Source organism: Gymnoscopelus braueri (assembly GCF_963280865.1).
Source record: "Gymnoscopelus braueri genome assembly, chromosome: 1".
In the NCBI taxonomy this organism is placed as follows: domain Eukaryota; kingdom Metazoa; phylum Chordata; class Actinopteri; order Myctophiformes; family Myctophidae; genus Gymnoscopelus; species Gymnoscopelus braueri.
Window position 1 is genome coordinate 22320397 of NC_137603.1, and position 25920 is coordinate 22346316.

At 42.3% G+C, this 25920-nt stretch overlaps 2 protein-coding genes across 4 annotated transcripts in view; one reads left to right on the top strand and one right to left on the bottom strand.

Moving 5' to 3' along the window:
- Nucleotides 1-10958, top strand: part of nfatc3a (nuclear factor of activated T cells 3a) — a 142587-nt gene extending 131629 nt beyond the window's left edge. The window contains exons 11-12 of one of the 2 annotated variants that reach the window (XR_013933091.1): nt 5846-9115; nt 9258-10958. Coding sequence is in view for 1 of the 2 variants with exons in the window: in XM_080427126.1 (XP_080283252.1) it covers nt 5846-5922 (77 nt within the window). In the remaining variant the exon portion in view is untranslated. Of the gene's footprint in view, nt 1-5845 lie in introns of both variants that reach the window. The other variant, XM_080427126.1, reaches the window with a different exon arrangement.
- Nucleotides 10959-14327: 3369 nt separating this feature from the next.
- The window catches only part of esrp2 (epithelial splicing regulatory protein 2), a 37743-nt gene continuing 26150 nt past the window's right edge, over nt 14328-25920 (bottom strand). For both annotated transcript variants that reach the window (XM_080437876.1, XM_080437875.1), the window contains exons 14-17: nt 23099-23297; nt 20638-20836; nt 19150-19248; nt 14328-15815 (exon numbers count right to left, since the gene is read on the bottom strand). In XM_080437876.1, coding sequence (XP_080294002.1) covers nt 19162-19248; nt 20638-20836; nt 23099-23297 — 485 coding nt within the window. In that variant the 3' untranslated portion in view covers nt 14328-15815; nt 19150-19161. The remainder of the gene's footprint in view (nt 15816-19149; nt 19249-20637; nt 20837-23098; nt 23298-25920) is intronic.

Sequence of the window (25920 nt, forward strand, 5' to 3'; positions counted from 1 at the left end):
AAGAAATCTAAAGTGACACAGACCTCGCTCCGACATGACTTAATGATCTGTCACACAGGTTCACGTTGTGCTTTCTGCACAGATCTGGAGCGGAAAAGTGAAGCGATTTTGATGTTCTTTTCAGATGCCTGCCGCCCACTCAGTGTTGGCCTGCAGCACCTCACACCTCACTGCTCACATCAACAGCAACACGCTGTCGAATCTGAGAGGGTGCAAAATGGAACCAAATGGACCCGTAAGGGTCCATTTGGTTCCATTTTGCACCCTCTCAGAGTTACAAATGGATAAATGAACACTGGGGATTCTTCTGTGCAGACGTATGTTGTTCCGTTTTAGCCCTTTTTTGTTTTGGAAGGTCATGCCTCAAGGTCACCCTTAATAGGCGCTGTGTGTGACAGTCCGATCGCCTTCAGTCCAGTGGTGGAAAGTAAATAAGTACATTTACTCAAGTATAGTGCTTGAGTACACTTTTAGGTACTTTTATTTTACTTTCCATTTCTTGGTAACTTTATACTTGTATTCGACTACATCTACAATACTGCCTTCACTACACTAGTGTGTGTGTGTGTGTGTGTGTGTGTGTGTGTGTGTGTGTGTGTGTGTGTGTGTGTGTGTGTCAAGAGGAAGAGCCCTCCCACGCTAACAGGATGATGTGAGTGACGGTGGCTCTAGGTGTCTCATGTGTGATGTGTCACAAACACAAATAAACACCACGATGTACACACACCAGCACACACACACACACATTGTGCGCGTGGCACACACACACACACTGTGCAAAAACTGTGCCCACACACCATGCACGCCACCATGGAGAGAAACTTTCACTGCTACAAGAACACCACTTACCCATCACTGAGCTGGAGGTGATGCCCCAATCTCTTGTTGAATGCACTTAAATATGACATTATCATTTGCTTAAATATTATTTACTTAAAACTGCTGTAAGTGATATTTTTGGGTTACTAAAAATATGTTTTGTTAACCCATTAAGACCGGGAACGCATCTGTGTCTCTTTTAGATTTCTTTAGGCTATTAAAAAATAGCAGATCTACAAGCTCATAGCGCGGCACCGAGTGCCGCGCTATGAGCTTGCAGATCTGCTATTTTTGAAAAATCGTGACAATTTTTTGGGGTGTTTTTTTCAAAAAACATTTTTAAGAATCGCCTCAGGTCTTAAAGGGTTAAATCACTAAGTTCTAATTGCTATGGAGTGTTTGTTCCTTAGCTGGGGTCTCCCCGTCTCTCCAGATCTATAGTAAACACAGATACATTTTTAGGTGAGTTGCGAATTTGAATACAATCGGGAGAGAGTACGTATTTATCAGCTTTGATTTGATAGTGTTCTAGTTTAAAATGTGACTGCTCATTTATTTGTTTCACTTCAAATTCACCTGTGTCCTCTATGAGTTCTCTCTCCTGACTGGATACAATTGGTTTCCCAACCTAAATTTTGTTTCTGTGTCTTAAGACCTGCCGAGACGATGAGACCCCTGTTACTGAACAAACATTCTATAGCAATGATTACTATGGGAATGAATATAGAGCTGAAACAGCACCTTTAAATATTCCCTAATTATTTGGACAGTTAACTACTTAAATCGCTATTTTAATACTTGGCTAAAGTTAAAATAGCCAATCCAATGCTCTTTTCACAGTTTTGGAGAATTGCTTAACATTTTTTTTAAACGTTCCCCTGTAATGACGTGCCCAAAATATGGGCACCAAGTTGAACGTGGTTAAATATGTCATTATTTGAAATATGATCTTGTTTTAATGGCTGTTGGCAAAAACCACTGAGGAATTATGTTTTGTTTTGTTTTATTTCAGGATGCAATAAGCTAATTCACTGGCTATGTTTTCCTTGTCATTTTAAGAGGGGTTGTTTTCATTTTGGATTGATTTATATATCCTAGTAATGTGGGTATACTGTAGATCATGTTTTAATCAGCCTCAATTATCCTTTCATATCCTTTTAATTAATACTTACGCAACGTCTCTCCACATCAAACTCCTCTACATGAGGAGGACCTTTCAACACTAAAAGCCGTTCATCATCATCAGTTTCATTCAGTAGGGAGTTTTTCAGTGGTGGAAGAAGCACTCAAATGTTTTAGTTAAGTAAAAGTATCAATACCACAATGAAGAAACAATTCTAAAACAAGTAAAAGGCCTCGATTCCTCGATTACACACCCCATGGGGACTTGAATTCATGGAGATTTTTTTTGTTTTTGTCGCATTCCTAAACCAATTATTGAGGACCAGCGGCGGAGACATTAGCATCTTTCCGCCGATCGTCAAATTATTGGCTTAGGTATGCGACAAAAACAAAAAAATCTCCATGAATTCAAGGCTTCATGGGGTGTGTAATTGATAGGATTTTATTATTTTTTTTGGGGTGAACTATCCCTTTAACCCATTAAAACCTGGAAAGCATTTTTTGCAAATCTTTCAATATCTTTCAAATCTTCTGCTTCTGGGGGTCCCTGGAACAAAATATTTTGAAATGGGGGTCCACGGCCAAATACATATCATTTTGGGGGTCCTTGACATGAAAACGTTAGAGCACCACTGATATTATAGCAACATATGTTTTTTTTCAGAAAACTGTTGAATGGGTTAAGAACTGTACTTGAGTAAACTTACTCAGTTACTTTCCACCAGTGGAGTTGAACCGTATTGAACCATCCTGTTCATCAGATATTGACTTGTGGTGTATGGAGTGAATGTGGGGAATGTTGTGATGATGGAAAAACACACACAGCTGCACAAGTGGTCAGTATAGCCTGGTTTAGAACTGACGGGGGGGGCAGTGGCTCAGGAGGTGGAGCGGGGCGGCTTGGGGAATCTGAAGGTTCCCGGTTCGATCTCCCTGGATTAGTGTCAAAGTGTCCTTGAGCAAAAAAACAGCCCTTTTAACCCATTCAATCCGGGATCTGTGTCATTTAAGCTTTTAGCTATAGCCATTATTTTATACTTTGGCTATTCAAAAATAGCAGATATACAAGCTCATGAGCTTGTAGATCTGCTGTTTTTGAAAAATCGTGAAAATGTGTGCAAATCTTTGAATATATATATTATTCAAAGCAAACATTTGTAACTCAAATCTTTGCTTCTGGGGGGGTCCCTGGGACAACACATTTTGAGATGGGGGTCCGCGGCCGAATACAATAAGTGTGTGAACGTGAGTGAATGTAAATGCACATTGTAATATAGACGCTATATAAACGGCACCGTTTACTGTTTGCATGCTGAAAATAGCAGATCTATAAGCACACAACACATAGTGCTACTGTAAGTATGAATGAAGCAATATGCCCAGAGGAATCCATTGGAGAGTTTGTTATTCTGTCGGTCATGTATGGACACGTCTGTCTGTCTGTCTGTCTGTCTGTCTGTCTGTCTGTCTGTCTGTGTGTCTGACAGGCCCCCCGGCAGCCCACCCAGCACCAAACTAGTTTGAAAAGCCGTCGTGTCCCACTGATGCTTAATGTACAGTACACACCATCACATGAGCTTGTAGATCAGCTCTTTTCAGGACAAGTGACACCATCATGTGACGGAGGACACAGTAACAAGTCATCATTTACAGAGCCATCTGTGGCTGGACTGTTAACTACAGTTATGTTTGAATAAATAGCAGAAATAGCTGATCCACAAGCTTTCAATGCATCGCGGTACGACACGTGAGCTTGTGGATCTGTCCATTTTTGCTATTTGGGATATATATATATATATATATATATATATATATATATATATATATATATATATATATATATATATTAATATTATATATATCTCTCTCAGTCCACTGGAAAATATTTTATGGCATTGTCCACAAATACCAGACAAATGAAAGTCTCTCTCTCTCTCTCTCGCTCTTCCCGAAAGATATTGTCACTGTCAGGCAGAAACCTTGTATCTCTGACAGTCCAACTTATTTTATTATTTATTTAAATTGCAAATAAATGCCCTACTTCGTTATACAAGAGTATAAGGAAGAGTATAACACAGTCTAACGATGTTATGTAACAAAAATAGACTATTTACAAGCTCACAATGCGCCGCGACAACGCATTGTGAGCTTGTAGATTTTTGATCGATTTTGAAAAGTATTAACAAGAGCTTCTGACTAAATAATGACTGCATAGAATACATTGGAACACATTTTTTCCGGAAAAGTAACCGTTTTGGACATACTGTACAAGGTTTCCACCCGACAACGACGATATATATACAGTATATACTACGTACCACTGGGGAGCATGACATTTGAAGTTGATTTAATGTATATGGCTGAATTTTTTTACTGGCTCCCCACCGTGTGGAGCTCTGTGAGTCATAGTGGGCCTGGTGGTGTCAACAGAAAATGGCCTCCCAAACAATCAGCCCTCTGTTGGAGGTTGTGTTCCTTCGTTGGCTGAAAGCGGACGTGAGCGCCCAGCCGCGAGCGAGTGAGCTCTCCCTTATTTATTGAATTTCGGGGCTCCTAACGCAGTGGTTCTCAACCTGTGGGTCGGGACCCCCAGGGGGGTCCCCACATGATTTTTTTTGGGGGGGGTTGGGGGTCCCCAGATGTCAGTGAAGTGACAATTGAAGGACTTTTAAAACCTTTTTAATACCTAAAAAAAAAAGAAGGAAATAAAAGGAAAAAGATCATTACTGCATCAAAAGTAATCAACAAATTATACTATAAAAACTGGTCAAATATTGGCCATATTGTCAAATGATTTAAGAAAGAGGGAAAAGTTTAGAAAATAGCCGATCTACAAGCTGGGTGAGCTTTTACACACTCACACATTTTTACACACTCACACATACCCCCAATAACAGGCCCCAGGAATGTACTATCCTGCCTTAAAGCTCCAACCAGTGCGTAATCAAGTAAATAAGTACATTTACGCACTGTAGTATTCTTAGCTACTTAGTTAGTTACTTTGCAGATTTTGATTCATAATAATTACCATAATCAAATTATTAGTCAAAATGCAAGACTTTTACTTGTAACAAAGATTTTTACATTGTGGTATTGCTACTTTTACTCAAGTCAAAAATTAGAGTACTTCCCTCCACCACTGGCTCTAATGAAGTCATGGACAGCTTGAGATGGCTGGCGATCCGTGGAGGATTGGGTTCAACAGGAGTCAGTGTTTTGTGGTAAAATGGTAAAACAAAAAAAAAAAGAAGAAGTTATAATAATAATTCCCCCGGACACAAAGGTCAGGACTTACGCACACAGTCAAACTAAATGGTTTCTCTCTTCTGGTGTGTCGATGGTGAATAAGCAGATGTCACGTCAAAACGGTGGTTTTGTGACCTTTTGCGTCTGCCAGTCGCTGTCTCTCCTTTGAGTTGTTTTCCACCCAGAGAACCATGGCAGTTTGAGCACTCTGTCCAGAGAGTGATACACCACCGCCCTCTGCTGGCAGGAAATATGGATTTTATAATGTTCCTCCACAACGAATTGTGAAAACAGCCGATCTACAAGCTCACAATATCGTGAGCTTGTGGATCAGAAGTTGTTTCTTTTGGGAGTTTTTTTTACATTATAAATTGTTGGCCTATAATGACACGCCCACGATAGGGATGCCAGGTTGAAAGTGGTTAAAGAAGACAGGTCTAATAAGAGCGTGGCTTCCATGTGCAACAGACCGTTTTCATGGCAGCCATATTGGCATAAATACTGTGAAATGAGGCCTATCTGTTAAGCTGTGTTTAAGGTTTCTTTAATGTTAAGCTTTCAACCTGGCATTCTAAAATGACTGGAATATCAGACGAAGATGTAAAGTCTATTTTATATTATTATATTATTTTAATTTTTTTGTTTGTTTCTTCGACAGTGAATGAGATCATCGGCAGAGACATGTCCCAGTCGCCCGGCGCGCACGGCCCTCAGGCCGCACACAGCCAGTCGTAGCCCCGCCCTGCAGCCAGGCTGGGACGCACTCCGCCCGAGGCCCTCACAACCCCTCCTCCTCCTCCTGCTCCTCCTCCTGCTCCTCCTGCTCCGCCCCTTCACCCTGGTCCTGCTCCTGTACCGGTCCGGACCGGGGCGAGACACCGCGGCGAGGGACAACGGGACGGCAAGAAGACGGCGCGGACTGAGAATGAACTCTGCCATCTGCCAGACTACCGGATACACAGACAGAAAGACCGACAGACAGACACTCCTCCTTGTGAAGCCTGACTTCATTTCAGAGCTAACATCCACGTTACGATACAAAGCAGTCACTCGTGGGGAAAAAAACTATCAGTTGAATAGAATGCATCTACAGCATTGGTTCTCACAGTGGGGTCCAGGGGACCTAACTGTTTCTAGGCAGAACAGGGCATGAATACAGAGGGAGACAGAGCTGGAATGTGACATCTGCCATGATAAAATGATGAAATATAGGAAACTGCCACGCAGCATTCGCACATCGAAATTCTCTTTTTTAATATTTTTTCTAAATTGCTGATAAAATTATGAAATCATAGGAAACTGCCACACAGCATTCGCGCATCGAAATTAAATTTGTCTTTTATTTTATTTTATTTTTTATTGACGCCCAAGTGTGTTACGATGGATCACGGTTCTCTTAGCACAGCGCTGACACTGTTTAAGTGTTGACGGGAAATGCAGGACCATGGGGAAACGTCAACTCCGTCACCTCGTGTTGTCCTCTGGCGTTCACAGTGGCTGACGGCTGTCCACGCCTCATTGTGGCAACGGGTTCCAATCCTCTAGATTCTCAACCTTTCTCATTTCAAGCATCCCCGAGTTTGATATGCAATAGGCGCAGACCCCGATTTGCCACAATGTTTTAATCTCTGGGACCCCAATCTACACTGTAAAATCCTCAGTGTTAGTTTAACTCTGAGAGTGTGCAAATGGAACCAAATGGACCCTTAAGTTTCGGCCCCTTAAAGGCCAATTTATGCTTTGAGCGTTGCAATACGTCTCTCAGAATGGTCGTTTTAGGCAGTCATTTTGTCTGCGACTCGCTGATGCGACGGCGATGCCACAGAACGCAAACAAGGAAGTGGATGTGGCCCCGTGCATCTTCCCAACCAATCAGAGTACGCAACATTTTATGAAGGCGTCTGCAACCTTTAATTTCTCCAGAGGTACGCGACCACCATCTGCGGAGGTCCTCTGCGTCTGTCACTTTGGTCGTGCGACACGTCGGTCGCTCAAAGAATAAACGATTGGCCTTGAGGGTCCATTTGGACGGGATTTGGTTCCCGGTCCGGACCCTACGTCGAGAACCAGCACTCTAGCGCCTTACTGTGGCATCAGGTTCAAATCCTCTAGCGTAAAAGTCTCAGGTGTTCCGGGGGCCTGGCACGGAGGTAGGAGAGGTCCTTTTGGTGCTGGATGGGATCTGTAATATGCAACATTCCACAACTTCTACAGACCTTCCAGCCCTGTAGATATCTGTAAATTAGCCCCTCCTCCCTTATCCCCTTATCTTCTGCAACCCTACCTTATTTCCCTTATTACCCTTTTGACTTCTTCAGGGTGAACAAAATGCCTTATTAACAGGAACAGCTATAGCAGCTTTGAATGGTAGTGAAAGCTTTGCTCTTGTGGTTTTTTTGCACAGCTTTTTTTTGTGACCTTTCTGCAGCTGAATGTGATGTGGAATATATTTTTGAGGAAATAAGCATTTTTACGACTCGGGTCGGGTTGGATATGATTTCAAGGAACCCTGCGTTTGTTTGTTCTTTGTTGTTGTTGTTGTTGTTTTTGCAGCACAGGAGTGTTTGTAGCTCAGGACCTATGCTGCCCAGGCAGTCCAAGTGGGTTTTGTTTGTTTATTCGAGTTGTGGTTGGAAGACGGTGCTTGAATGATCCATAGAGACAGACCCGTGTGAACTGTCATGCATTAACCACTTAAACCCTATTTTATACTTAAGTCGTACAACGGTGTCCTGGTAGAAAAATATAATAATCCGATATACTGTACATGACGTCACAACGAGCTTGTAGATCGGCTATTTTCGAACTAAATATATAGGTATATATTTTGGGCATGTCATTATAGGTGAAATGTCTCAATGAATTATTTTTCCTTTTTTGTAAAAAATGTGTTTATAATGACATGACCAAAATAGGGACGCTAGGTTGAAATCTTTAAGGTTTAAGTTTTAAGGTTTTTGAGGACAAGTCTCCCAGGGACCCTGTGTGCCTTCCACTTTTGTGACAGCTGCTGTGTCCTCTCTCAAAGGGCACAGCAGCTTCATTGTCGTCCTTTCGGGGGAGGAAAAAAAAGACAATTGCAAAAGTATTTTATATATAGATGTCTTTATATACTGTGTTCATGTAAAGTACCCAAGTTCAGAGAACCGCTTCTTCCACGTCCCCTGTAGCTTAATTTATTATACTCCATATCGTACAACAATGGTGCTTCCCGACTAGAACGGATTTTCAATCCAGGTTGAAAATTGGTTCGCGTCGTTAAGCAACGCCGTTGTTCGACGGGGTATAAACAAGGCTTATGGTTGCAGAACTGTGGCAATAGTCACTGCCCTGCTCCCGGCTTTGTCTACAGTATGGCATCTATAATATAAGACTATTATTTATGAGGTGGCGATGGCCCTTTTCACAGCCTCACGGTGGCTGTACAGTAGCAATAAACGGACCTAAACAATCACAGGAGGAGCACAGAGGCTGACCTTGAATGCTGGAATGCTGTCATTCTGCTTGTAACGACTGAACATGTTAAATGGTTCGTTTGCTTTAACACAACTTTTCTTTTTATACGACGATACTCTTGCATGTTTGGTTATTTTTCCCTTTATTTGTTTTTTTCATAATTCAAAACGTAAACAAATTCTGCTATGCATTAAAACTCCTGCCTGATGCCTTTTAAAAAGAGAAAGAAGACCTAGCTGCCTGTATAGGAGTAGAGTTCAGACATGTCTGACGCAGTTAGCATAGCACCCATGGGAGTGTTGTAACACTCCCATGTAAAACCCTATATACTTCGTTGACCGGGGTCCCCCAGGGGTCTGTACTTGGTCCCCTCAATTCTTTCCCTTTTTACCAAATCCTTCACCGAAAATAACCTCTCTACAAACTTGTGGATTGGCTATTTTTGCTGAATGTTTGCCTATTTTTGCCGAATGTCCAACATATTATGACATGCCCAGGATAGGAACGCTAGCGTTCATGCAATTAACAGGTTGTGTTAAACAGGCTGTGTGAGTGTGTCGGTGTTCGTACCAAATATGGCGTACAAACGACCATTGTTCATGCTTTTTCTCCAGTTATAAAAACAAGATGTATTTAGCCTATGCAATATGTGACACTGATGAGACAAAACATACCAACAGCCTGATTGTGGACTGTTTGTAATTTGTCTCGTCAAAATAATTGTGTGTAAAAAAAAATTTAAAAAGAGGAAAAAAATGCTTCCAAATAGTGAGAGAATGATGTCACTATTTGACTATAGACTATTAGGAATGCCTTAACTCCTGTTTGAATATGATGTGCTGTTTTTTCTTTTCAGGAATAACTCCATTGTCGCTTTTGTTTGGTCGGGGGAGGGGGGGGGGGGGGTTGTGTTGTTTGAAAGACTTCAGGAGATGGGAAAACGACAGCAAATCTTTCTTTTTTTCTTTGTCTTTTTCGATGTAAAACCAGCATTCACAGCAAAGCGCTCGCTGCTGTCTCCTCTTATGTCACAACCAAAGAGAGAACAATGACGTTCCCATTTCAACATGACAACACAGACTGTAAGAACTCTATTTTTGATACTTTTGTTTGAAATAGATGTCATTCCTAAAAAAAAGAAAAATATAAAAAATAATAATGGGTCGGGGACATTATATCTATAAATATATATAAAAGGTTTTGTAAAATAAAAAAGGTAAATACAGGTTTAGCTGATGTTTACCAAGCCTTGTATTGTCAGTTCTTGTACATTTTGTATTTTAAAACATTTTGTAATTTTTAAGACTGCAGTGCTTTTTTTGTTGTTGTTTTTTGGAGGGGGAAGAGGTATTGTTCAGTTATTTCAAACCAGTTAGAGTGGTTCACAGAGGGAATGAACCAGTTGCTGCTGTGGGAGTCATATACAACGTGATTTATTTCCACGTCAAAGCAAGCTACGAAGAAGCAGTGGTTCATTTGGAGTTTGAAGCATGCAGGTTATCAGAGCATCAGTGTCCGACTGCCAGTGGCGGAACTACACTTGTATACAAGGGGGTTCCATAGACCCGTGGTTCTCAACCTGTGGGTCGGGGCCCACTGGTGGGCCGTGAGGATATCGCAAGTTGGTCCCCAACTAATTGGCAAAACACGATTTTACACACGATTTTTATGATATTATAAAAAAAAATCATGGTATTTTTTTCTGTACAACTTTGAAAAATTAGTTTTCATTGTGATATCGATAAATATGAACTTAATGTTAGTTCTCTCGATCCAAGCCAGAACACAAATAAACGTACCCACGGCCCACCCATCTGACCACTAAGATGGGTGAGGCCTGATCCAGAAAAGGTTGAGAACCACCGCCATAGACCATGAACAGAACAGAACATTAGTGTGTAACCCTGACCTGGCATCCGATGCCTGATTTATACTTGATTGTGCATTGTGCCGTGCACCGAAAATAGATGTGCTATTTGTGACGTGTGTGATGCATGAAACCAAGTGTAGATCAGGCCCAAAGACCATGCATGACTGCTGCTTAGAGGTACAATGGAAGTGATAATTCACTTCAACATGGAGTTCTTGGGACAGGGCAGATAGTGTGGTCGACTAGGGTTACTTCATTAGGATTCTTTTACCATGCTGTACTATAGACGGGTTTCCTGGTTGTAAACTTTGCCGGGTGCGTGCGCATCCATCCACGGGGTTAAACCACATTAGCCGGTTACAAGAATGTAGTCACCCGTTTTAATCAACGTAGATTTTGCATTGTTTGTAATTTCTTGTTGACTCAATAATAAAATGTTATTTCAGAGTTGGACCCGTTTGTCTTTCATTTTGCATTATTATATTATGTGACATTATTTAACGCAAACAATAGCCTGACTATCATTATTAGTTTGCGTGTCTCTAGAGTACAATTGGCACACAAATTTTGCTATTCAAATCTATCCTCCTTATTTGACAATATCAGGAGGTAAGACTCTCTCGATTTTTTTTTTTATCTCAATGGAAACTACACTGGTTAAATAAATGTTATGGATAGATGAATAGACAGACAGACAGATAGTAAATGTACTTAGTTACTGTCCACCACTGATAGTTCTGCACTGAGCCTACAGTATATACCTGTACACATCCATACTCCTTAGAGGAAGGAACCTATATCATTTATTTTGGTGACCCCATGACCTTTCCTCTAGTGCCAAATTTGTATTATTTATGTACCAATGTTTTTCAGGCCAAGGACCTCTTAGTCCATGAGCCAGGGCCAACTTAATGAACATTAATGGTTCACTTTATTGTGATATAAAATTTAAAAAAATCACAAGAACTGATATTCATAAAAACATGAGTGTAAAATGATATGATAAGATGGCAATATTTATCGTTTGCAACTACTTTAAAAATGTATGCTCTGTATGCTCAAACTCATAATCAGGATCAGAAAGTCCACCCACCACATCCTCCTGGCCCTCACCCTCCTGATTGGCACGCACAAAATGATCTTACCCACATCCTGGTCTACCTCATCCTCACAAGTATCCTCCTTATCAACATCACTCCTCATCTGTAGCTTAGAACATATCATCAGTAACTATCTTCACCAGAGAGCAGTTACAGTACCTGAGTGATGCACTTCTTACTCTGTGCCCTAAATTGATATTGGACTACAGTATGTCACATAGCTCTGACGGTGCCGGGTCACCCTTAGCACTGACAGGAACAGGGATACTATAATGGATCTCAAATCCACATTTTGTGACATCAAACGACTTGTCAGGTGGAGCTTGGTGGTCTGCCACTTTCCACAACATCACTTGTAAATGAGGCCTCAAAACGTGGTGCAACAGGTTGGTCGTTGTTGGAGGAATGGCCATTAACTTGTGGCACCCACCTCACCCAGCACATCAGGGTAGCCTGGGAAGTTCCCTGCCAGCAAAGCGTTTTGCGCTCTGATCTTGCCTTTGCCATACGGATAAGAGGTTGTCATCCCAGTTCTCCAACTGTGCGTCCACCCGATACACCCCAATACACGAACAGGAGAAGCACATCAGTTTAATCACTGAGCATGTGTATCACACCCTTTCCAGAGATGGCTGCCATAGGGACATATTACATCATGGTGATGTCTGGCTCATCATGACCGAATGCAGTATCCATGGTCAACACTGAAGGTGTACAACATGCTCACCAGATTCTGCTTAATGTTCTTGCTCTTCAGGATGACATCTCATGTGGGTAAAGGACATTACCATTCACAACAGAGTGGGGGCTAATTTAGCCAATGATGGGATTAAAGAGATGAGGGCGGTGATCTTTCTGTGTGTGAGGATACACCCCAATGTTTTAAAGACCAAGACACACCAGTGCTTCAACTCCCCCTCTACCGTTTCTGCACATTTTGGGGAAGGCGTCAGTCCACTCACACACAAGCTCAGCACAGTGTCATGCGGTCATGCCCATGAGAGCATCTTTCCTGATCTTTATAGCAGTCTGCTCCTCAAACTGGTCATCAGAGACAGTGTTACAGAATCCATCATGGTGCCGACAGACAAGTTCTGACTGGCTTAGCCTCTATGGCATGGAGCACAATGCATCTTCAGCAAGTTTTGGGTTAGATATCAAGAATACTGCACATGGCCAGCAAGGAAGAAGTACTTCATCATATGCTCCATGAGAGAGAAGGTGACAAGTTAAACTGGTGGATGTGAAGTGTAGGAAGAATGAAGTCACCTGTACTCACCTGGCATAAAAGGGATCTGAGAGCAGCTTGAGCCATTCATTACTAAACTACAACATGAAGAGACCACCGCTGAAGAATTGACTGATTATACTTGCATATTGTTTTTATTAACGTTTTTCAGTTTTTTTGTCATTGTGTAGTGTTGTTGTTAACTTGTTTCCCCCAAGGGGGAGCTGTTGCAGTGCTGCTGTTCAGCAACAGGGAAGAACGCTGCACTGGTTTTGGGCTCCATGATTGGTCAAGTTCAAGGATTCTGCTATCGACTTTCATGGTCTTTTATACAGTAGGAATACGTGAAGCCTGGCTTTACCATCCTGCCCCGACACAGCCTGGCTTGACAAGGTCTAGCTCGACAAAGTCGCTCCTTTTCAGCCTGGCTTGGCGTTCATGGAACGGAATAAACCAGGCTGTACGGACCAGACTTTGTCAAACCTGGATTTGACTTAAATCCAGGCTTATTTAATTCTCCTTTCGTGTAATAGGCCCCCGGCTGGTTCCAGCATACCTGCAAGGTTACAACAAACATATCTGCTGCTTGCTTGGACACCTGCTTGGATGAGAAGGTGCGAGAGAGACCTTGACTTGACCTTTAGCACATAGGCCGAAGACTGACCAGCAATTGAAAATATAACATCAGAAATAGACTCTACACCTATGAAATCCCCCCCCCCCCCCCCGATTCCCATATGAATCCCCAGAAGTTCACAGACTCCCTCATAAAAAGTACAAATTGTCAAGCTCCCAGGGTGTTGTGTGGGGGTGTAGACTTGGCTCAGGTTTATCAGCTTGGAGTGACGGGTGTGGGGTGCCAGGCTCACGTGAGCTTGTAGATTAGCCGTTTTCGAAGGTGTACAGAATGTTCCATGTGTTTTCTTAGTGATTATCCAATGGATTACTTTTTCGATTAATTGAAGTCGATAAGTGTGTTTTCTTTGATAATGTTCTATATATATATATATATATATATATATATATATATATATATATATATATATATATATATATATATATACATACACTGTATGTCAATGAATCTGCAAAAAAATATTTTTATAGCACGTGAAAATAGCAGATCTACAAGCTCACAATGAGTTGTAGGTTTGTAGCCATTTTTGCTATGGGGTGCAGGAGTTGGATCAACCTAATTGATATAGTAAATTATAATAAAAAAATATAGACTAATAGTGATTAACTCTTGCACCCCTACAACTAATTCCAGAGGAATGCCAAGAAAAGTTAATATAATCATATTACCATCAGTAGCAAGCAGCTCAATTGCTTCTTTATTTTACAATAACTAAATTGATTTATCTTTGACAGCAAATACAAATCAGGAGTAATGTTAGCGCAAAAAGTCATACATTTGTACTATACTGTACATGAAAACAAGCTTTGTAAGACCAAATTAATTCAGCCTAAATTCATACCAAGTGAATCATATCAATATCAATGTATTTATTGTTTACAGTCATATACACAGTTCTACGTTTTTATACAAGTATCAAACTTGCTTCAAAGACACACAGACAAAAACAAAAAAAATTGTCCCCTCTGCCACCAGAGGTTGACCCAGCCTCGGTCAGGCCAGTATTGCACTCTGGGATATGTAGGCACAGCAAAGATGAGAAACCAAATACAGTAGTGTTTTTGGGTAGCCCTGTCACAAGAAGAGGATTTCATGCAGCTTAACACAGTGTTCTGGTCTAAAGCTTAATTCATACTCGGCAGTGCAACGGTGTCGCTTGCCAAAAGGTAAGCGACACGTCGTACTGCCGAGTATAAATTAAGCTTCACGCAGAAGAGGATCAAAGCGCGTTTAAACAGTCCGGCAACTAGAACTAAAGAGAGACATCCCACGTCCACCGGTTTCAAGGGTTCAGGGCATGCCTCAGTTGTTTCACATTTAAATAAAACACAATCTCCACTTTTGAAAGGAAGAAAAAATCAACGAATCATTTCATCATCATACTAGTCTAACGGTATTTAATGCGACTCTCAAGACACTTGATTAAAGAAACAAAGATATAAGTCTATAGTGCTTGGACAGACTAGACAGGGTGGCATTATGCCATACAGAAATGCTCTTTACAGCGCAAAAACAAACGGGAAAAAAGGGCACATTTTTGGCATTGCTGTGACTCTGAACCAGCAGCCACTGGAGCTACAGTAGAGACGATCTCTAAACGTGTCGAGAGGACATTTTCAGCTTACATTGTACCTCTGCTACTGAGTACTATTATACATTTTAGGCAGTCTATATGGCTTTTTTTTATAGGCTACACTGCACAGCCCAGCATCTGAAAGCAAGATCATTCAGTATAAGTGACATACACGCATACAGCCATACATAAAAGGCTACCAGCCTTGTAATGTGTGCATTGCCTTTAGTGGTAAATAGTGAAACACAGAAGTTAGGGGAGAAACAATAAGTGAGGGAGGTGCAGGCCAATTTTCATGGGTATCGCATCACATTAAACGAATGCAGCCATGACTCATTTTAGAGGAGTAACAGTTTCTGCTGTTCTGTGCAGGTGGCAAGGTTCGTGGTTATAGTGCACCGAGTGGAGAGGATCGTGGATTGAGTGGCGAAGCTCGTGGTTTGAGTGGCGAAGCTCTTGGCATCTTGGTATTGAGTGGCGAGCATCGTGGTTTGAGTGGCGAGGATCGTGGCATTGTGGTTTGAGTGGCGAGGATTGTGGGTTGAGGATCAGTAGTAGAAGACCAACGAGGGAGGGAGGGAGGGAGGTCACAGGCTGAGTGCTCAGTTGCAGAATGCTAAGTGGACCGGCTGACCGTAGAAAAGCTGACTGGAGCGCTCGGCCATGGCCTGCCGGGCCGCCTCCTTGCTGGGGAAGGTGACCAGGGCCTCGCCGCTACACTGGCCGCTGTAGTTGTACAACACAAGAACACCTTCTGGATGGAGCTGCATGGACAGACAAAAGACATGACACACACACAACAAGTCAGGACGGAATTAGGGCAGTGGTTCTCAAACATTTTAATTTAAAAAAAAGGACCAGACCACCATAACTCTAGGAGTGCACAAATGCAACTTACGGGTTCATTTGTACACTCTCAGAGTTACAGACCTGTAAAGGTCCGTTTGGATATTTCTCAAAAGAACCCTGAGGGTCCCTGGACCTCACTTAGAGAACCACTGAACTTGTTTATTCCATTGATAATTTTTGTGATTAATCAAATCAAGAAGCACTTCAAAAATATATATTTTAAATATTTTATACATCAAAAAATCGATTAATCATTTAAGCATTATTTTATACTTTGTTGCACAACACTGTCATGCCACAGTAGTTGAAAGCTCACAACTCGTCGCATCACTTATTAAAACATTTCATCTGTAATGACATGCCCAAAATGGGGATGGATAATTAATAGATTACATTAGATTAAAAAAATTACGATTATTTTGTATAATTGATTAACTTCACCCCTAGACAGAACAAGATCAGACATATAAAAAAAAGACAGGCACATGCAGTTAGACACAGAAAGACAGACGGCTGAACAACACGCAAGTCTGTTTCCTGCAATTACAATATGCCAACACCAGGCGGCGCCCCCACAAGGCTGAGAGAGAACCAAAGGGTCCTAGAAAGCCAATCAAACCATTCCAGTAAGGTAGAAAAAGATTAACTGTGACAAAAGCAGAGTACATTCTGTTCCACAAAGGAGGCCCTCACAGGCAGAGCATGAGCCCCCAACACACACACACACACACAAACCCCAACATGCATTTGTAGTATTACTTGACACATGATTCCACATCTTGAAAATCGAATAAATCACTCTAAAGACATGCGAAAAAATATATAATCAAAAAGCTGATCCAAGTTAGAGGTTATGCTCGAAAACACCCAGCCTGGCTACAATTTCAGAGAACAGAATTAGATAGAATGATAGGGAGCGAGGGAGAGACACACACACACGCGCTGGTACAACAGAAAGTGCTCACTTTTCGTTGTACCGGCACTTGTGCATTGTACAATAACAATAAAGTTTAATTACAGAGGATCTTTTGTTAGAAAAAGAAAATCAGAGAGGGGAATATGCACTGTGCACCACCTGCTTGAAGACTGCACACTGTTCATTGTCCGCATAAGCCCAACATACTATAGTCTCGCGTAGCCAGACTACCACAATCTCTGAATGCTATAGTCTGGAACTACACCTCCCGAAAGCTGAGCAAGGAAGCGATCATCGTAATTTCCCTTAACGAAGATATATTACAAAATATCTTTAAAATATATATATTAATTGTTCATTTCTGCTAAGCATCAAGCTATATGCTTCGATTAATTTGATTTACAGTAGGACAAATGTACGCGATTGCAAAGACTAGATGGGACATCCACTTTACCCCCCCGGATCGTTTTCAGCACTATCGTGCTCCAGACTGTATGACGGAAGCATTTGAAATTTGTGGGAGGCAACAGTCTGGCTTGCGAGACTAAACATACTACGAATATACTGCATTTTCACTAAATACAGTGATTTAAAGAGTTAGTGAGGGAGGGTTGGCTGGTTCGTATTCAGGTTCTATGTTCACATGGTTCATAAGAATAGGAGTGTTGATTTGAAAAATAAAATATGTTTTTACCCTCTCAGTCTAGGTCATTTAATGTTTTCTCTATGCTATAAACGGGAAGCAGTAATGTTGCTGCCTAGTTTAGTGTGTAGGAATGATGTTCAGTGTGTAGGAATGATGTTCAGTGTATACTTGAAGGTGCACCAAGTTCTCTTTTGTTGAAATTAGAGTTAAATGGCTCTATATCCTGATGGGTCTTCCCTGACTCTCCAGCTCTTTAGTGAACGGAAAACACATTTTCAGGTCAGCATACCAATTCCATTCAATCAGGAGAGAGAACTTATACGGGCTACAGGATAAACAAGTGAAATTGAAAGTGATGAAGCAAAAAAAAAAAAAAAGCAGTAAAAAGTTGGAACTGGAACACTATAAAATTAAAGCGGATAAATGAGTTCTCTCCTGACTGGATGAAATTAGTTTCCTGACCTGAAAATGTATTCCCTGTTCCCAAATAGCTGGAGCGATGGGGAGACCCCTCTGTTACTAAACAAACACCCTATAGCAATGATTACTATCAGAATATAGAGCTTAACCATTTTAACAACCAAATGTTTTAAACAAATAATAACACTTAAAGCACCTTTTAATATCAGTAATAGTGCAGTCTAGTTTAGTGGGAAGCTTGTTCCACAGCAACTATTATGCTGGACAATTGCTGTGACTCTCTCCATTATTGTTTCTTCAGGGTGAGCTACACCGTCATAGTACTTGTGCAAACTGGCTCTCTGTGAGGTGCTTTGGACATCTGTGCAGTAATAAAAAAAATCAACAGTCCTATTAATTTGATGATATGTGAATACAGGCCCAGATGATCCAGGCTGACATGCTAGGGTTATGAGTTTAGAATTAAAGAAGGATGGAGCAGGCATTCACATGGACCTTCTTGAAATTCGCTGGTACGGTACGTGCAAATAGACTGACAAGAGCCTTTGATAACATTGACCAGCAAATGAGTCATTTTGCTGCACCAGAGGTGTTTTACAACCATAACATGGACATATTCTGGCTGCGTCCAACTCGTTACTCGAGTTTCAGCCATTGTACACATAACTAAATGACACATTCCTGGGACAATATTATCAAATAACTTTACAGTACCATTTTTTCCCTTATGCCCAATGAAATTACCATGACCATGCACAATAAAAGCACATGACACAAGGTCTATAGATTATTAGGCATAGGCACTTGACCATAGCCACAGGGCGGCCATTTTTCTGTGACTTCATACTCGCGAATATCAAGTAAGAGAAAAATGTCCGTGAATATGGTCAATTGACCCTTTGTCAAGTCCTGCCCGTGATCCCGCCCCTCTTCACACTCATTGGTTGCTGTTGCCTCGTATTGATATTTAATGTGTTCAATTCTTATTTTAAACTTGGCCTAAGTAAAAAAAAGTGTGCATCTCGGGTGCAAGTATAGTTAATCTTTTTTCAATTGTTTAGCAAACTCAGCATAAACAACCAGAAGGAGGCAGAATCAGGTCGGAACAAGGTGGAAGGAGCCTGCTGGTTGGTTGGTCGGTCAGGGACCAATCAGAAGGCTGGCAATGGGTCAATTAAGGCCCCATGTTCTACTTGTAGCCTCATAATCTATAGATCTCCCAGTAGACCAGGATGATGCCCTCTCAGTCCATTCTGTGTCTTCTTACCTTGAGGAATCTCTAAAGGCACAGCCATTCTTTTGCCTGCATGAGACTCCGGGCCTGATCGCTCATCTGAAGCATTCCGCTGTAGTCATCAGGTGCGTACTACACACAGTATAATGGTGACAGTCACAATGACGTACTTACACACAGCATAATGATGGACAAACAGAATGGCAAGATGCTACACTGTGGCACATCAAACATTCATTAAACACTCATGGAATACATGGAGATAGGAGACACACGCTGAGACAGGGGTTCTCAAACCTTTATCAGCCCGAGACCCAAAAAGAAAGAATTTACAAAAATACGTTATGAATGAAATCACTTAATCCCCATTTCAAGTGTGAAAATAGCCGATCTACAACATTTTAGATCTGCTATTTTCACTGTTTCCTTTCGTGTTTTAAATGTATGGAAAATGTAGGGATTATTTATAGATTTTCTTTTTAATACGGGCAATGTAAAAAGGGGATATTTACTTGCGACCCATAAAAACAGGTCTGTGACAAAAATGTGTCCCGATGAGTTTGGTAATCCCTGTGCTGCTAAGAAACAACAAAACACATGAAGTAGACACAAAAGACAGTAACAGAGAAAAGGACATACAGCATGTTCAGTACAAGAGCACAGCAAATGACAGAAGACACAGGATAAAACTAATGTTGGTCTACAGTGGATATGCTGCAATGCATGCTGGTCCTATTGTAAGGAACACCGGTGCAGGTGTGGGAATGAGTTTGTCATCCAGAGCCTGTGTGAGAGTGGCCTTGTGACAGCCAGCGAAATGTTAAGGAACTCTCACACACTCCCTCCTGAAGGATTAAGTTACTCACTTTCAGCCAGCATTCAAGACTGGAAGGCAACTGCTCTCACACACACACACACACACACACAGACTAAACAGGGGTTCTTGTTTACATTATGAACCCTTTTCTACCCAGCATCCCCAAGAGTAGCACAGATAACATCCCTTATTTCATACTCGGAAGGTACAACAAACAGAGCCAGTATTTTCTGTCACAACAACGAGCTGTCGCAGGTTTCCTTCAGCCGACACATTTACCGAGCCCTGTCATGGTTCATACCGTCTTTCTTAGAAGATTCCACCTATACTTTTGGCATGAGGCCAATGAGAAGGGAAGCAGAAAGGAGGAGAGAGTACACATGTCCCTTACTGAATAGTGGTATAGTGTCATGTTAACAGAGGCCCTGAATGGCGCAATAAAAACACAGTGGCCCAGGATGACAGGGGCTGTGCTTTGGGGTTAATAGAACTAAATGCTGCCACTGAATAATTGAGAGTAAGAAGGGAACACAGTTAACACGGTACAACACTGGAAGCATTCCTGCATACAAAGTTTGGCGCTGGTCTGCCCAGCGATTTGCGAACACACACACACACACACGAGTGGCTGCCATGTTTCATAAACGCATTGATAGCCATGGCGTACATTCCTTTGTGTCATTCATCTCCAGTGGTGTACTGACCTGGTAGCCCTGAAAGAAGCTGAGGATGTCCTTGACGCCGGTGTTGTAGGGCAGGCCCTGCATCCTGACCAGGGCTCCAGGCTGGGGCAGCATGGCTGAACCCACCCCCGCTGGATGAGGCTGGGCGGCTATCTGGGCTGCTGCCATCGAACCGGGTGGAGCCGCAAAGTATCCCACTGTGGACGGAGACACCGGAGGACTGGAGAGGACAAGGTGGTGGGTTGGGGGGGTGAGAGAGAGATGAAGAGGATTGAAAGGTTTTGTTTAACATAATGGTACCGGGTATGATACATAACACGGGCTCTAATTTAAAGTGGCCCGCTGCATACTTTATTGGGGGTAATTAAAAGGGGTCCATTGTCTCAGCTCTTCCGGTCAACAGAGCCTTGAGTCACTATAGTTGGGTGTGGTCACATGCAGACACATGTCTCCTGGTGACTTCTAACCAGTTTGAGTCACACACACTTTGGGAGGAGTTCTAATTTTTTAGAATCCTAATAAAAATCAACTGCATTGTCACATCACAGGTTTACAGGTGTAAACTACAGATGTGCAAGCTTCATCGTTTTTTTTTGTTGCCGTTTTCAGAGAGAGAAAGGAAGAGTACTCATGGACAGGCAGAGGAGAAGGGAGAGGAGTTCCTTCTCTAGAGCAACGGTTCTCAAACTTGCTCATTTCAAGGACCCCCAGTTTGAGATAATGGATTTGACCAAATACCCCCATAACTCTGAGAGTGCACAAATGGAACCATAATGGACACGTAAGGGCCTCAGAGTTACAGACCCATAAGGGACAATTTAGTTCCCAAATATCAATCATTTAGCTGGGGACCCCCTGGAACCCCCTCGGACCCCACTTTGAGAACCAGGAGAAGGGAGAGGAGGAAGTGCGTTCAGATTTACAGCGGTAACATTGCCATATGCAAATGAGTCCAACCGTTCCGGACTAAACAACATGGAAATAGAAAGTGTACCGTTGAGAACCTGAAAACTCAAACACTACAGCTCCTACTGTCCTCCTGAAGCATGCCTTGTGATCACACCGAGATGAGATAAACATTTATTGATCCCCGGAGGCAGAGGGACATTTAGGTGTCATATAGCAGCGACAACACAGGAGATATTTCATGTACCTGGGGTAGTATGAAGTGTAGTTCATGTATATACCTGGGATAGTATGAAGTGTAGTTCATGTATATACCTGGGGTAGTATGCAGTGTATTTCATGTATATCTGGGGTAGTATGCAGTGTATTTCATGTATATCTGGGGTAGTATGCAGTATAATTCATGTATATACTGTTACCTGGGGCATAGTAGTATGCAGTGTAGTTCATGTATATGTTACAGGGAAATTGGCATTCCAGGGAAAATGAAAGGGGTACGCTTGTTTTCACCACCCCTCAGGCAATTCTGTAGAATCAACGCTAGAGGGCAATGCAAGCCAGACATGAGCCCCACACCCCCCCCACACACACACACACACACACACACGGGGGCGGGCCTGGCGGGCTATGTTAGTGCAGTGAGTGGCACTTGGGGCAAACGCAGTCCCCACAACATCATTTACGATTCTGTGCCTATCGGTACATAACTCGGACGGTGCTTAAGTCGACTAGCAGACCATCGGCCGGTCGTCGCGGGCACTCGCGCCTGGAGGCGCTCGGGCGCGACTCCTCGGCCTCAAGGTCTGCTAAGTCGGCGCGCCTCCGTCATGGTCCAAAACTACACTTTATCAGCGAAAAAAAAGTAGTCCGCGGTTGTTTGAAAAAGTAATGTCCCGAGCGGGAGTCAAACCCCGGCTCCCAGTGGTAGTGGGTGGGGAGTCCAATGATTATCGAAGTGCGCCACTGAGCCTTGTACTAGTGGTGTAAAGTAACAAAGTAGATTTACTCAAGTACAATTTTGAGGTATTCGTACTTTATTTGAGTATTTCTCTCATATTATCCATTTTATTTTCAGCGTTCCCCTAGCGTAGCTTCCTGGTTGTTATATTGTTGTTGTGGTCGTCGTCCTCGCATCAAAGCCCCGCCTCGCAGCACCGCACCGCGCCTATAAAACTAGCGCTCCCCTGTCAATTTCCCTGGACTGCCAATTTCCCTGTGACATATATACCTGGGGTAGTGTGCAGCGTAATTAAAGTACTGTACCTGGGGTAGTATGCACTATGCAGTGTAATGCATGTATATACCTGGGGTAGTATGCAGTGTAATGAATGTATATACCTGGGGTAGTATGCAGTGTAATGAATGTATATACCTGGGGTAGTATGCAGTGTAGTTCATGTATATACCTGGGGTAGTATGCAGTGTAATGAATGTATATACCTGGGGTAGTATGCAGTGTAGTTCATGTATATACCTGGGGTAGTATGCAGTGTAGTTCATGTATATATCTGGGGTAGTATGCAGTGTAGTTCATGTATATATCTGGGGTAGTATGCAGTGTAGTTCATGTATATACCTGGGGTAGTACGCAGTGTAGTTCATGTTCATATTCATGTAGAGCTGAGGTTGAGGGGAGTAGTAGGCGAGGGTTGGAGCAGGGCTGTGTGCCGAGGTCTGTGCCGTTCTGGGAGTAGCCAGCAGGGGGGGCTGATAGAGAGCAGCCTCTGGCATTAGACTTGCTTGAGGGAAAGCATAGGCTGTGGGGGGAGACAGACCTGGGGACAAGGGGAGACACACAGACAACAGACCAGCTTCAGTACAGTACGTCCACCACCCTAAAAAAGGTCCCTACATGCCATGTCCTTTAATGAGTTGATGTCTGCCTGCTTATTTTACTCATTTGTTGAAGGGGCGGGATCAAAACAATGGCCCACGACGCAATTGGTTAGACCTACAACCAACTACTAATTACACTCTCCCATATTCGAATACTGGGCCCTGATTGGTTACCCACGTCTTCTGGAGCAGGAAATGGATTCTCTATGGAGCGGTGCCAGACCCAAATCGCAGAGTGAAATTTGTCTGGTCCCAGGCTAGATAAAATGTACTTACTTGCACACCAGGACTGTGACGCATAAACAATCCTAAAATGCACCAGCGAATAGTTCACATCAAACGTCTAATTTGGTGATGCCTCTTTTATACAGGTTGATTTTTTTATTCCCGCTTATATCGCGTTGTGTGTGGATGTACTCATGACACGAACAGCACCAAAAATAGCCAATCTACAAGCTCACAATTGCTGTTTTCCATGTGCAAAACCGGCACTCAACCAAGTACAACTCAGGCTTAACAGCCACACAAAACGCTACATGAAGCCCCAAGACTGATGGTTAAGTAGCGAGACATTTAACCATCCTCTAATGCGTTAAAGCTACGATCTGTAGGTTCTGCAGTGTCTACCTCTCCCGACGGAGAGAGTTAATCACAACAATGTTTGTCAGTCATCTAGAGTCCAACCGAATGGGCCGTCTGCTTCGAATAACTTTATTGACATTGTCAACCGGTCTCCTATCCGACACCAGGATCTAAATGTCTCAATGGAAGAGTAGGGAGACCTCCCTCCAACCACTGCAGAAGTACTAGCTAGTTATTGTATTAACACACAGTAGTACTCTAGCATACAGACAGATTGGTTAAAATAACATTTTATTCATTAAAATGGCGTTAAACAGCCATTAAACAGCCGTTCCTTCAATCGTGCATCGCTAATACTACAGCAAAGTTGACAGAATTCAAGCCTTAATCAGAGAGCTTTGCATGTTCTGTCCTTGAAGCTGTCCTCCTTCCAATGTAAACATAAACAGGTGTGTGTGTGTGTGTGTGTGTGTGTGTGTGTGTGTGTGTGTGTGTGTGTGTGTGTGTGTGGACATGCACAGGTCAGTGTGATTGTATTTACATACAAACGTCAAGCAGCAGGGCTGTGGGCGACCACACAGCTACACACACCATTCCACACAGCAAACACTGGTGACACATAACACTGCCGACCTTGCAAAAGGGGCTCAGGGTTGCCAGGTTTGTTAAGCTGACAGTACCTGGCAACCAAATGTGACCTCCACGACTAATTCCAGCGAGATTGGGGTCAAAGATTATGTGAAAACACAAACGGGCTTCTTCACAGGAACTATACAATGTGACACATAGTCGCTGTTGTCCGGTAGAAACCTTGTATCTCCACATTTCAACGCATGCGTTTTGGAATTTAAAGCCCTACTTCGTTGAACAAGAGTGTCGCGCCAAAGTAGCAAAAATAGCAGATTTACAAACTCAAACACGCCGCAATGAGACACGTTGTGATCTTGTAGATAGTCTATTCTTGATAGAATTTGAAAGTGATCATGAAAGTGGTTGAGTAGTTATCTGTGGGTTTTTTATGAATATTTAACCAACGACAAAAAGCATTAACAAGAGCTTAGTAAAATGTCCTTATAAATGATAGTTTTGAACATACAAGGTTTCTACGCGACAGTGACGATTAGAGTGAACAGAGTAGTGGATGGTCATCAATGAGCGTATTGTGAAACTGGGAAGGGGGGCTGCTTAGAGGCTGATAAGCCCAAATCTAATCTCCCTCACTAGTGAGATAGGAGCTCCACAGATCAAAGTACACCAGGCAGTCAATGCACCATTTAGTGCACTGCACACAGGCACTGGCTTTAAACCACAACATACCCAACACTGACAGAAGCACTAACAAAGAAGTAGAGGTGTGAGGGGGGAGATTTATTCAGAAGATCAATTATTTTTGTGACGATCGATTCTTTGAGAGACAGTCTTTTTTTGTTGTGAAAGTGAAAACTATCAGAAGTTACCAGAGATATCTTGAACTTCCGTGACCAAATATAAAATTGTGGCCCAAATACAAAAATCGAATGAAGAGGTCCCTGGGCATTCCCACTCCTACAATTAAGATTGTTAATGACTGATAAGATCCCTAATAAACAAGAATTAACAACTTAATTATATATATATATATATATATATATATATATAATTAATATTAACAACTGTGTTGTAGGAGAGAAAATAAGAAGACTCGAGTAGACTAGTGAAGCGAGTAGACTAGTGAAGCCAGTAGACTAGTGAAGCCAGTAGACTAGTGAAGCCAGTAGACTAGTGAAGCCAGTAGAATAGTGAAGCCAGTAGAATAGTGAAGCCAGTAGACTAGTGAAGCCAGTAGACTAGTGAAGCCAGTAGAATAGTGAAGCCAGTAGAATAGTGAAGCCAGTAGACTAGTGAAGCCAGTAGACTAGTGAAGCCAGTAGAATAGTGAAGCCAGTAGACTAGTGAAGCCAGTAGACTAGTGAAGCCAGTAGAATAGTGAAGCCAGTAGAC